The sequence below is a fragment of the Capra hircus genome, chromosome 19, assembly GCF_001704415.2.
Source record: "Capra hircus breed San Clemente chromosome 19, ASM170441v1, whole genome shotgun sequence".
In the NCBI taxonomy this organism is placed as follows: Eukaryota; Metazoa; Chordata; class Mammalia; order Artiodactyla; family Bovidae; genus Capra; species Capra hircus.
The window spans coordinates 23,196,729-23,210,428 of NC_030826.1; the positions used below are offsets into that span (position 1 = coordinate 23,196,729).

The window sequence follows — 13,700 nt, forward strand, 5'->3', positions numbered from 1 at the left end:
ATAAATGAAAATCTTAATTATAAAAGCATGATAAATACTATTATACTGCTTTAGAAGTAGTATACATTAACCAGTACTTTGTTTTTATTGTTTATGGGTTCAAGAACAGGTAACAATCCTTATTTTTATATCATCAATCCTCTTCCAGATTTGAAAACACAAATAAATAGTTGTTCTACCTAAACTACTTTAAACAAACCTGGGTAAATTTACTTAGAGCCTAATCTATTTCATTTGGCAGCTTTACAAGGTTTGGAAGAAAAAAAATATGGTCCCTTTAAGAAGGCAGTGTATAAATGGAGAAACCATTAAGCAGGAATTTAAAGCCTTTCGTAAGTTAGGAGTAAGATGGAGAAATTAAAAGCAATTCGTGCTTACACAGTAACAGTATAAAATAAGTTAATACCTTTCCTTTAAAATTAGCATTCCTGAACAGATTAAAAAATTTTTTTCATTGAAGTGTAGTTGATTTACAATGTCTTAATTTCTGCAGTACAGCAAAGTGACTCAGTTATATACATATATATTCTTTTTTATACTATTTTCATTGTGGTTTATCCCAGGATACTGACTATAGTGTCCTGTGCTATACAGTGGTATTTTGTTGTTTATCTGCTTTGTAATAGTTGGCATCTACTACCCCGAAACTCCGACTCCATTCCTCTTCCACCCTCCTGCCCCATGACAACCACTGTCCTGTTCTCTGTGTCTGTGAGTCTGTTTCTGTTTCCCAAGTAGGTTCGTCTGCGCCATATTTTAGGTTTCACATATAAGTGATATCATACGGTGTTTGTCTTTCTGACTTACTCCACTTAGTTGAAGTACTCTCTAGTTGCATCCGTGTCCTTGAGACATGAGATGAGAATCACCAGAAGCCAAGAGAAGTTCAACAGCAGAGAGAAAAGAAAGATGTTACAAACCTCCTCAGGTGATGAAAGGAAGCAAATATTTAGACAACTAAGGCTCATAGAACTTCCCTGATGACTCAGATGGTAAAGAATCTGCCTACCAATGCAGGAGACACAGGAGACGCAGGTTCGATCCCTGGGTTGGGAAGATCCCTGGACAAGGGAATGGCAACCCACTCCAGTATTCCTGCCTGGAGAATTCCATAGACAGAGGAACCCGGCAGGCTATAATCTTTGGGGCCGCAGAGTCAGACATGACTGAGCAACTAACACATTTGACAAGGCTTGGAATATGTCATTGGTACTTAATATAAGCTTGGCAGAGTTCATATTTCTTTTAACCCTTACTGTAACTTAAATGGGGTTCTCAAGGCAAGAATACTGAAGTGGTTTGCCATTCCCTTCTCCAGCGGACCACGCTTTGTCAGAACTCTCCACTGCGAATACACTATGAATACAAGAATACACAGAAGAACTATATAAAAAAGATTCTAATGTCCCACCCAGATAACCACAATGGTGTGATCACTCACCTAGAACCAGACATCCTGGAATGCGAAGTCAAGTGGGCCTTAGGAACCATCACTACAAACAAAGCTAGTGGAGGTGATGGAATTCCAGTTGAGCTATTTCAAATCCTGAAAGATGATGCTGTGAAAGTGCTGCACTCAATACACCAGCAAATGTGGAAAACTCAGCAGTGGCCACAGGACTGGAAAAGGTCAGTTTTCATCCTAATCCCAAAGGAAGGCAATGCAAAAGAATGCTTAAACTACCATACAACTTTTATACACTAGTAAAGTAATGCTCAAAACTCTCCAAGCCAGGCTTCAACAAAACGTGAACTGAGAATTTCCAGATGTTCAAGCTGGATTTAGAAAAGGCAAAGGAACTAGAGATGAAATTGCCAACATCTGTTGGATCATAGGAAAAGCAAGAGAGTTCCAGAAAAAAAATCTACTTCTGCTTTACTGATTACACCAAAGCTTTTGACTGTGTGGATCACAATAAACTGTGGAAAATTCTGAAAGAGAAGGAAATACCAGACCACCTGACCTGCCTCTGAGAAATTCATACGCAGGTCAAGAAGCAACAGTTAGAACTGGACATGGAACAACAGACTAGTTCCAAATCAGGAAAGGAGTACAGCAAAGCTGTATATTGTCACCCCGCTTACTTAACTTATATGCAAGTACATCATGAGAAACATCGGGCTGCAAGAAGCATAAGCTGGAATCAAGATTGCCAGGAGAAATATCAATAACCTCAGATATGCAGACGATACCACCCTTATGGCAGAAAGTGAAAAGGAACTAAAAAAAGCCTCTTGATGAAAGTGAAACAGGAGAGTGAAAAAGTTGGCTTAAAGCTCAACATTCAGAAAACGAAAATCATGGCATCTGGTCCCATCACTTCATGGGAAATAGATGGGGAAACAGTGGAAACAGTGTCAGACTTTATTTTTTTGGGCTCCAAAATCACTGCAGATGGTGACTGCAGCTATGAAATTAAAAGACGCTTACTCCTTGGAAGGAAAGTTATGACCAACCTAGATAGCATATTCAAAAGCAGAGACATTACTTTGCCAACAAAGGTCCGTCTAGTCAAAGCTATGGCTTTTCCAGTGGTCATGTATGGATGTGAGAGTTGGACTATAAAGAAAGCTAAGCGCCAAAGAACTGATGCTTTTGAACTGTGGTGTTGGAGAAGACTCTTGAGAGTCCCCTGGACTGCAAGAAGGTCCAACCAGTCCATCCTAAAGGAGATCAGTCCTGGGTGTTCACTGGAAGGGCTGATGCTGAAGCTGAAACTCCAATACTTTGGCCACCTCATACGAAGAGTTGACTCACTGGAAAAGACTCTGATGCTGGGAGGGATTGGGGGCAGGAGGAGAAGGGGCCAACAGAGGATGAGATGGCTGGATGGCATCACTGACTCGATGGACATGAGTTTGAGTTAACTCCGGGAGTTGGTGATGGACAGGGAGGCCTGGCGTGCTGTGAATCATGGGGTCGCAGAGTTGGACACGACTGAGCGACTGAACTGAAACAGATACACAGATGACACCACCCTTATGGCAGAAAGCGAAGAACTGAAGAGCCTCTTGATGAAAGTGAAAAAGAGTAAATAAGTTGGCTTAAAACTCAACATTCAAAAAACGAAGATCATGGCAGGTGCTCCTATCAATAAATGGCAAATACATGGGCAAACAATGGAAACAGTGACAGATTTTATTTTCTTGGCTCCAAAGTCAATGCAGATGGTGACTGCAGCCATGAAATTAAAAGATGCTTGTTCCTTGGAAGAAAAGCTATGACAAACCTAGACAGCATATTAAAAAGCAGAGACTTTGCCAACAAAGGTCCGTCTAGTCAAAGCTATGGTTTTTCCAGTAGCCATGTATGGATATAAGAGTTGGACTATAAAGAAAGCTGAGCGCCGAAGAATTGATGCTTTTGAACTGTGGTGTTGGAGAAGATTTCTTGAGAGTCCCTTGGACTGGAAGGAGATCAAACCAATCAGTCTTGAAGGAAATCAATTCTGAATATTCACTGGAAGGACTGATGCTAAAGCTGAAACTCCAATACTTTGGCCACCTGATGCGAAGAACTGACTCATTAGAAAAGACCCTGATGCTGGGAAAGACTGAAGGCAGGAGGAAAAGAGGACAAGAGAGAATGAGATGGCTGGATGGCATCACTGACTCAATGAACATGAGTCTGAGCAAGCTCTGGGAGTTGGTAATAGACAGAGAAGCCTGGCATGCTGCAGTCAATGGGGTCACAGAGAGTCAGACACGACTGAGTGACTGAACTGAACTGAACTGTAACCTAAATACTGTATCATGAATCTTTTTTTTTTCCATTCAGGCTGCATGGTGTGGCATGAGGAACATCCCCAACCAGGGATCAAACCTGCACCCTCTGCAGTGAGCAGAAGCGTGATATCTTAACCACTGGCCTGCTAGGAAGTCCCTTAGCTTCACTTAAAAAATCATTTATTTGGCTGTGTCAAGTCTTAGTTGCAGCTCACAGGATCTTTAGTTGTGGCATGCAAACTCTTCCTTAGCTTCACTTTTTAAAAACATGTCTGCCCATTAGATCCTAACTACTCTCAACAGGCATCTTGTGACAACTAATCAAAATGTAAGTAGCAAAAAAAAAAAAGAAAGAAAAGGATGATCTAGCTACCCAAGAGACTTTGAACCCATTATACTATTTTAATGATGAAGGTAGCACTCCACTCATTACAGCATTTAGTAATTCTTTTGGGACAGCAGGTTTCCAGAAACATTATTTTGAAATTATTTCAAACGTACAGGAACTGCAAGATTAGTGCAAATAATTCCAGCATACTGTTTACCTCGATTCACTGCACTTTCCCCCATTTGCTTGCTGTGTGTGTTTTTTCTAAACCATTTGAGAGTTAGCTACAGATATTATCATGCCCCGAACCTTAAATATTTTGGCATGTACATTTTAAAAACAAGGGCATTCTCTCTTATAACCACAGAACAACGATCAAATTATGAAAATTTAACACTCATATAGTACTATTATCTGGAATATGGTCCATACTCAAATTTCGCCAATTATCCCAGTAACGTCCTTCATGTCAATTTTCTCCCCTGATATAAGATCCAATCTAGGATCATGCATTTCATTTACGTGTCAAGTCTCTTTAGTCTCTTTCAATCTGGAACAGTTCTGCGGTCTTTTTTTTTTTTTTTTAACATTCATGACCTTAAAATTTTTCAAAAATTGTCTTACAAAATCTCTCAAGTTTGGCATGTCTGAAATTATCCTTAGTCAGATTCAGGTTAAACATTTTGGGCCGGAAGAATAAAGAGATGCTGTGTGTCCTTCTAGGCAACTTGTATCACACGGTGATCATCTGGTCAAGGTGGTAACCCTCAATCTCTCCACTATAAAGTTACTATGTATTTCTTTGTCATTGAGAAATGCTTTGTGATTAGGGAAATACTTTGAAACTATGAAAAATACCTTCTCTACAAATTCTCCATTGTTGACTCCTCCATGAATCAATTACTATAATGATTGCAAAATGGTGATTTTTCTAACTTGATTATTCTTTCTACATGTATTAGTTGGCATTCTAATGTAATAAAGAGCTTTCCCTTTATCCCTTATGTACTTCATTTGTTTACCTTATTCAATGTGTTACAATCCATCATCATCATTATTCATCCTAACCTTGCACTATATTGTCCCATATTTTGCTTGAGCTGTCTCCCTGTTCTTTTAACATTTAATACCATAAAAGGTATTTCTCAGCTTACAGATAAGGAAAATGAAGTGGCTTACACTTTTATAAAGGCAAGTGTGTAGAAAGTTTACAGTAGAACCAAACAGTCTATCAGCTGGAAAATTAACTACAAGGTCAGCTATGAAATTTACAGTTGTTCCTTGCAACTACCAGGTATATAGAACCTTGTAACTATACTAGCATCTAGTTTTTAAAACCAGAAAAGGAGGCTGGCTCCACATTAGAATAAAGTAACAAAGTACTTTTAATGTTTCCTTTCAATATAGCAGACCACAGCAGTTAAATCTGCTGGGTCACTAAAAAGGACAAGAGTTAAAATTACCCTATTTACTATTCATTATTATTATTTACTATTATTATTATTAGTTACGTCAGATATATATTTATTTAATTATATGACTACCCCATGAGGCACAATGTAGCTATCATCATTTCACTTTATCAATGAGAAAACAACTTTTAAAATTCAAAGAACCACATTCCAAAAGGCCCAGATTGTTAAATTTATTACCCAGCACCTGGTGATGATCACCAGATATGTGGATTTTACCCATATCCAAGAAGTCCCCACCATATGGCAGAGGGCAGCGGATGGAAAGGAAAAAGCAAAAATGGGGAGTTAAACCAGCACTAAGTTGGAACTTCGTAACTCTGGTTCCTGGAAAAATCAGAGAATCACTGCCATAAAGGGTGTCAGTTACAGTCAGTAATAAGAGTGGAACCCAGGCCATGAGGAGTTTGATAAAGTCTGCTGATTTATTTAGGTTAGGTAAGTGAGTCTCTAAAAAGGAAAATGCTATTAAGTTAGCTCAAGTCACAGGCACAAAGAATGAAAGGCAAAGATGACAAGCACTTGTAAATCTTCATCAACAATAAAAAGGCTGTCTAATAATGACAATATGTCAATTATATCTCAACAGTAAAGAAAAGGCTGTGCACTTAGAAGTCTAACTGCAGGGTGGGCTACAGCGGCTGCGTGGGGTGGTGGAAAGGGGACGAGAGCAGAATTAGAAGATCTAGGGCCCAGATTTCTAACCTGTACATCTAAGAGGCTGGATAACCTTCTCTCCCAAGGGCCTCCCAGCTGCAAAATTCCTTCAGATACAAAACTGCAGTTGCTGCCGAGCGTGGCTCAGGTGAGGTACCTGGAGAGCCACCACTGAAGGTCAGTCCAACAAGTACAACTTATTTCACCCTGCAATGTTACACATTTGGCTTAATTTCTGCACTTCTTTGGGAACAAGAAGAGGGTTAAGAAGAAGATGGTGGAGTTTAAATACTTATGTTTAATCTCTCATTTTTTCATAGCTTCAAAATATGCAGTTTCCACAGCAATTTAAAATTTGAGAGTTGCATAGTGGTATAAACTTTATGTCAACAATAAAAATAAGCAAGAGGACGTGAACTGATACCTTTCTTCCTTTTATCTTCCCTCTGAACCTGCCCGAGTCCTAACAGAGCAGACAAGACTGCTGAAACCCTTTCTTTAAGTGGACTGTACCTGGTAACTTTTCCCACATATGACACCAATCTTGAAATGGTTGACTCTTTAGAAACATAATTTGTTGTTTTCGGTCCTTCAGTCATGTCTGACTCTTTGCAACCCCATGGACTGCAGCACGCCAGGCTTCCCTGTCCTTCACCATCTCCCGGAGCTTGCTCAAACTCACGTCCACTGAGTTGGTGATGCTATCTAATCATCTGGCACTAGCAATTTACCCTTCACAGCAAACATTCACCTTTCATTCAATCTGAGGGCAGCCACAGAGCCAGGTACAGGCAGACTTGGAATATATTGACCAATTTCTCTCCCTTAGAATGGTGTTCCTTTACAACATACTTTTTGTAGGTCAAATGGAACTTTGGAAATAATAGAAATTTACTGATTAAAAGGCCCCTGAAAATGACCTTCCCCATTTTCCTGAGTGGCTCCAGTTCCCTCAAAAGCTGACAGACACTGAAGTGGCCACATGGCCCTGTTTACCAGCTGTCATGAGTTTCAGTGCTGTTACTTTCTTCTAGTTTAATTTACTTACTCACACTCTTCTTAATACCCAGTATAATTTAAGTCTCTTTCTTCCTCACACCCTAATGTATCATTAAAGAAATCGATTAAGGTAAAAATATATTAACCTTTGGCTTTAATATTGTGTCAATTTTCTGAGAGGCAGATCATGCAATTGCCTTCCATGTTTAAATAAAATCACATTTAACAAATCAGGGTATGTGTTGACTTTGGAATTGGCCTTCTACTAAAATAAACAACTTTAAATGCCTGTAAGTCCAAAATTAGGAATTCTAGTTCTGAATTTAAAGTCAGGTCTTAAGAAATATTTGCACATTCATGTTCCTAGCAACATTATCCACAACAGCCAAAACATGGAAGTAACCCAAGTGTCCATCAACAGATGAATGGATAAACAAAATGTAGTATATACACATAAAGGACTATTAATATTATTCAGCCCTAAAAAGGAAGGAAATTCTGAAACCTGCTATAAGATGGATGCATATCAATGACATGATGCTAAGTAAAAGATGCCAGTCATAAATCATATATGATTCCATTTATATGAGGTACCTAGAACAGTCAAATTCAGAGAGACAGAAAGAAAAGTAGTGGTTGCCAGGGGAACCACTATGGGAAGAGAGAGAATAGGGAGCAGTTGTTAATAGGTACAGAATTTTTCTAGTTTAGTTTTTTAGTTTTACAAAAAGAAAGAGTTCTGGAGGTTAGCAGCACAACTATATGAATGTACTTAATGCTACTGAACTGTACACTTAATAAAATGGTTACGAAGGCAAATTTTACATTATGTGTATTTTACCACAATTTCAAAAAATTCTTATGTCACAAAGCTAAATCCCAGGGCTGAAAGTCCTTTCAGTTTGAACCAGCACATTATCCATCATTTCAACAACACTTGGCAGGGTGATAAGTCAAGCAAGACAAATAACTCTCTCTGAGTACCTTACGTTGCTTAATGACAGGTGTGTTGTCCGAAATAATTAGCTTTTAAAAAGGAGTAGCCTTAACTGTCCTCTGGAACTGGTTAGGGATCTCAGTTTCCCTTCATTAAGTTCCTGACAGCTCAATGTCCTCACATCTGTCACTGTTTGGGAGACTGATTCCAAGAACATAAATTGCTTCGAGGACTGGGCAACAAATTTATTCTGGTTCACAGGACAGAGCTGAACCCATCTGTTTTCTAATCAAAAGCCATATTTGAGTCAGTTTTGCTCCATCACAGGACCACACTAATGGGAGCAGTACAATCATATGGTATTTTCCTCCTTTCTATCCATGTAGTACACATGATTATGGGAAACACAAATCAATTAGAGGCATGGCAACACCCTCAGAAACAGGGTCTCTGCAGACTGTAGGACCTTCAACCAATTCCATTTTTATCTGTTAATTCTTCAGACCACAGTGATTCATTTCCTCCAAGTGACATGGCTTCTTTCTGAATTACACACGGGAAAATATTCTTACCAACTTACCTTAATCTTTTTTTAAGCTGTAAACTGTCATGGATGATCCTTTTAACAAACTCTAGTTCACCTCCTTCTGCCATGATCTCTGTGATTCCTCCTGTATTTACCGAACTGGGTGGGGGTCTTCGAGGATTTCGAGAATTTACTCCCTTAACAACAACAACAAAAACTCTGGTGAAAAATTTTTATACCTTAAGACCAGGTCTCTGTAACCTAGTTCTAAGTAAGAATACTTAGACATAATTTTAATTTCCAAGTACTATGCTAGGCTTAGGATTTAAAAAATCATATAACCACAGCATTTGAAACAACTACATTCATGTTAATATTCCTTCCTTAAAGGGTCTTTACCTTCCATCTTTGTGATTAAACATACTAACATTGTACTTTTTTATGTAACTTTTTCTTTACGTTTTCTGTCTTGGTATTATATACTGATTCCACCCAAAGACTATAAAAACATTGAATTTTGTTTTCTTCTAGTACAGTTTCACTTTTAAATTTCAAATATTTAATCCACTCCTACCTCACATCATATTTTTTAAAAAATCTAAGTAGAACAAAGATTTAAATATAAATAGCTAAAACAATAAAGAAGAAAACATAGGAGTAAATATGCTTCTTAGCTATGACACCAAAAGCATAAGCAACAACAAAAACTGGATAAACTGATAAAAGTAAAAAAAAAAAAAAAAAAGCAAAAACTTCCAAGCTGCAAAAGACACTGCCAAGAAAGTACAAAGACAACCCACAGAATGGGAGAGAATATTTGCAAATAATATACCTAATAAGGGGCTTCCCTGATAGCTCAGTTGGTAAAGAATCCACCTGCAATGCAGGAGACCCTGGTTCAATTCCTGGGTCAGGAAGATCTCCTGGAGAAGGTACAGGCTACCCACTCCAGTATTCTTGGGCTTCCCTTGTGGCTCAGGTGGTAAAGAATCTGCCTCCAATGTGGGAGACCTGGATTCGATTCCTGGGCTGGGATGATTCCCTAGAGAAGGGAAAGGCTATACCCACTTCAAGGGACTTGCATACAGAATAAAGAATTCTTAAAATAGTCAGAAGAAAAATAGCCCAATTCAACTGGGCAAAGGATCTGAACAGGCCTTTATCCAAAGAAGATACACAAATGATCAAAAAGTACATGAAAAGACGTTCAATATCATTAGCCATCAGGGATACACACATTCAAACCACAATGAGCTACCACTCCATTCCTCCTAGGATAGCTGTAACCAAGAAGATAACAACAAGTGCTGACAAAGATGTGGACAAACTGGAAGTCCCACACACTAGTTATAATCAAAAATGGTGCAGCCACTGTGGAAAACATTCTGGCAGTTCCTCAAACAATTAAACACACAGTTGCCAGATGACCTAGTAATTCAGCTCCTAGGTATATACCTACGAGAAGTGAAAACATGTTCATGCAAACACTTGTACAAGAATACTTGCAGCAGCTTTGTTCATAATAGCCAAAAAGTGCCTAAAACCCAAATGTCCATTCATGAACGAATGGCTTGATAAAAAGGGTATTTCCATACAATGGAATATTTATTCGGCAATAGAAAGAAACTAATACATGGCACGATATGGGTGAACCCTGAAAACATACTATGTTTAGTGAAAGAAGTTAGCTACAACAGACCACAGATTCTATAATTCCATTGTAATGAAATGTTCAAAACAGGCAACTCCAGAAACAGAAAGCAGACTAGGACTAAGGGGGCTGCAAGGGAACCAAGAGTAACTGTTAATGGAGGTGGGGCTTTTTTGGGGGGAGGGAATGATGAAAATGTTCTAAAATTAATTGGGTAATGGTTGCACAATTCTGTGAATATACTGTTGCTGCTGCTGCTGCTATGTCACTTCAGTCGTGTCCGACTCTGTGCGACTCCATGGACAGCAGCCCACCAGGCTCTCTCATCCCTGGGATTCTCCAGGCAAGAACACTGGAGTGGGTTGCCATTTCCTTCTCCAACGCATGAAAGTGAAAGTGAAGTTGCTCAGTTGTCCGACTCTTAGCGACCCAATGGACTGCAGCCTACCAGGCTCCTCCGTTCATGGGATCTTCCAGGCAAGAGTACTGGAGTGGGGTGCCATTGCCTTCTCTGGTGAATATACTAAAAATAATAAAAGTCTACCCTTTAAGTAGGTGAACTGATGGCATGAAAATTACATTTCAGTAAAGCTGATGTAAAAAGATATTTAATTCTGGTGCCAGTAATAGTCTATTTCTTCACCTGGAAGCTCGTTCTACAAGAACATTCACTTTGGAAAATCCAGCTTATACTTATGGCCTGTGTATTTTTACATATATATAGAATATCTCAATATTTTTCTTAAAAATGTACTCTAGGATGTGACTATTTTAGTTCTTAAATCTATTTGCATCAAGAGCCAAAATTTAATTCCCTAAATCCTGCTTGACTTTATGCTCCAATCTAGAATGTTATTGCTAATAAATTTCTGTCCACCTTCCCTCTAACTCAAATTTGATCCATGTGGAATTTATTTTGTTATGAGGTATGTAAATGGTATTTTAGAGCATCTAAGTGATTCTAAAAATAATTCATTCTCTCAAAGTTTTAAGCATACATACCATCTCGTTTCCTCTAATATTTCTATTAACTTTTCTTTAGATGAGGAAAAATTAGGTTAAATCAATAATATTTTATTGATTTTCAACAGCTTAGCTATTTTCAGCCAATGTATAAGCTGTTTTAAGCCAATATATGAGCTGTTTTTAGCCATTTTCATGAGGAAATATATTTTATTTCATAAAATCAATATACTCATTTCAAGTTGGAACACTAAATCAGCCATTTGTTTACTATCAAATGATACCTGGCTGTAACAACAGTGATCTTTCCTTAGGCCAAAAAGCCCAATGCAGGAGTAGACTGTAACCTAAGTTGGTCCAGTCAGAAGAAATCCAAATGTTCAATGGTTTAAGAAAGAAAAGAGTTCCCTCCTCACCCTCTCCCCCTCCCCATACATTACTCTGCCACAAGCAAACCAACTTGAGAACAGAACCAACCAAGGGTCAGATCAGAGCCAAAGGGAACTTGAAAAAAGTCTCAGCCTTGATATTATGATGAACTCCTTGATCAAACTGTTCCTGAAGGTCATGCTATTGCTGGATTTCTCAGAAACATAAGCCAATAAACCTTTCTGGAAAGTCAATCTGAATTAGATTTTCAGGTGCTTGATACCAAAAGCATCCTAACTGATACAGCTTCCAAAAGAAACGTTGCTCTTATCTTTGCAAACAAGGAAAACTTAGATAAATATTCAGCTACTTTAAAGGAGAAGATATTTTACCTTGGCTTCCAACTGATTGGCAAAAAAGGGAGGGTTGCACATGCAAAAGTCATAAATTATCTCAGACTCTTCTTTAAGAGCATCCATCAGGAGTGTCTTCTGTGGTACTTTAACCACTAGGAAAAAAAAAGAGAGACTTAACTACTATTAATACTGTGACAGTTTTCAAATATATCCACAAATTCTTCAGCACTAGTCCCTTCAAGAGGTGGTGTTTGATTTCCCTTTCCTTGAGAGCAGCTTCACTCAATGACTTGCTTTTATTGAAAAGAATATGATAGAAGTAAAAAGGTATCACTTCTGAGGCTAGGTCATAAGAAGCAATATGGCTTCCTCCTTGCCCTATCACTTAAACAACTTGCTCCATGAGAAGCCAGCTGACATGCTCCAAGGATGCTTAAGTAGTTCTGAGGAGAGATCCACAAGGCAGTGAACTAAAGCTTCCTGCCTACAGCCACGTAAGTGAGCCATCTTGGAAGCAAATCTCTATCCCCAATCTTTCAGACTACAACCTCATGAAAGACTTTGAACCAGAATCACCTGGCTAGGCCACACCCAAATTCCTGACCCACATGAATAATGAGATGATAAATGTTTACTGCCTAAACTGCCAGATTTGGGGGTAATTTGTAATACAGGAATGGATAACTAAAAATCTCATTAATAATATACTAAGGGACTTCCTTGTTGGTCTAGTGGCTAAAACTCCACACTCCCAATGACCATGGGCTCAGGTTCGATCTCTGGTCAGAGAACTAGATACCACATGCTGCAATGAACTGCAACTAAGAGTTCACATGCCATAACAGAAGACCCACATGCCACAACAAAGATCGAAGACTGAAAAAAAAAAAAAAAAATTGAAGATCCTGTGAGCTGTAGCTAAGACCCAGTGCAGTCAAATAAATAAATATTTAATATATATATTAACATCTCCCCTTATGATATATTTAACACTAGTAAGAAAAGCCGATTTCTTAGACAGCCAGTGTAAATTTGCTGCATGACTCAGGAAGCTCAAACTGGGGCTCTGTGACAAACTAGAGGGGTGGGATGGAATAGGAGGGAGGTCCAAAAGCGGGGACATTTGTTTACCAATGGCAGGCTCATTTGATATATGGCAGAAACCAACACAATACTTTAAGGCAATTATCCTTCAATTATAAGTAAATAACTTTAAAAAAAGAAAAGTCTATTTCTTCCAAAGAGAGACATAAAGTCTCTTTAATGCCAAAAAAAAAAAAAAGAACTGTCAACTGCCTTTTATGTGGACAGTAAGCACAGAAATAAAAGTAAAAGCTCTACTTGGATACACTGTTTAAGTCAGGGTGCCCCATCAGTCTCATGGTACTTATATAACTTGAAGGGGCTTCCCCAGTGGCTCAGTGGTTAAGAATCTGCCTGCAATACAGCAAACACAGGAGACAACGGTTCGACCCCTGGGTCGGAAGATCTCCTGAGGGAGGAAATGGCAACCCACTCCAATATTTTGGTCAGGATAATCCTATGGAGCCTGGCAGACTATAGTTGGTGGGGTCGCAGAGTTGGAAATGACTGACCGACTTAGCACAAAGGAGATTTGACTATTTGTAGCACAGTTCCATGTACTGAAATTAAAAAGATGGTACAGTTTAATCAACAGCAGGATTTTCTTCCTTTTAAAGTCTTGGTAACTAGGTT

The 13,700-nt window shown here is 38.7% G+C and overlaps 1 protein-coding gene across 1 annotated transcript in view; it reads right to left on the reverse strand.

Annotated features, from left to right (window-relative positions):
* Window positions 1–13,700, reverse strand: part of METTL16 (methyltransferase like 16) — a 65,253-nt gene that overhangs the window by 24,364 nt on the left and 27,189 nt on the right. The window contains exons 5-6 of the mRNA XM_005693325.3: window positions 12,021–12,136; window positions 8,700–8,842 (exon numbers count right to left, since the gene is read on the reverse strand). Of these exons, the coding sequence (XP_005693382.2) occupies window positions 8,700–8,842; window positions 12,021–12,136 (259 nt within the window). The remainder of the gene's footprint in view (window positions 1–8,699; window positions 8,843–12,020; window positions 12,137–13,700) is intronic.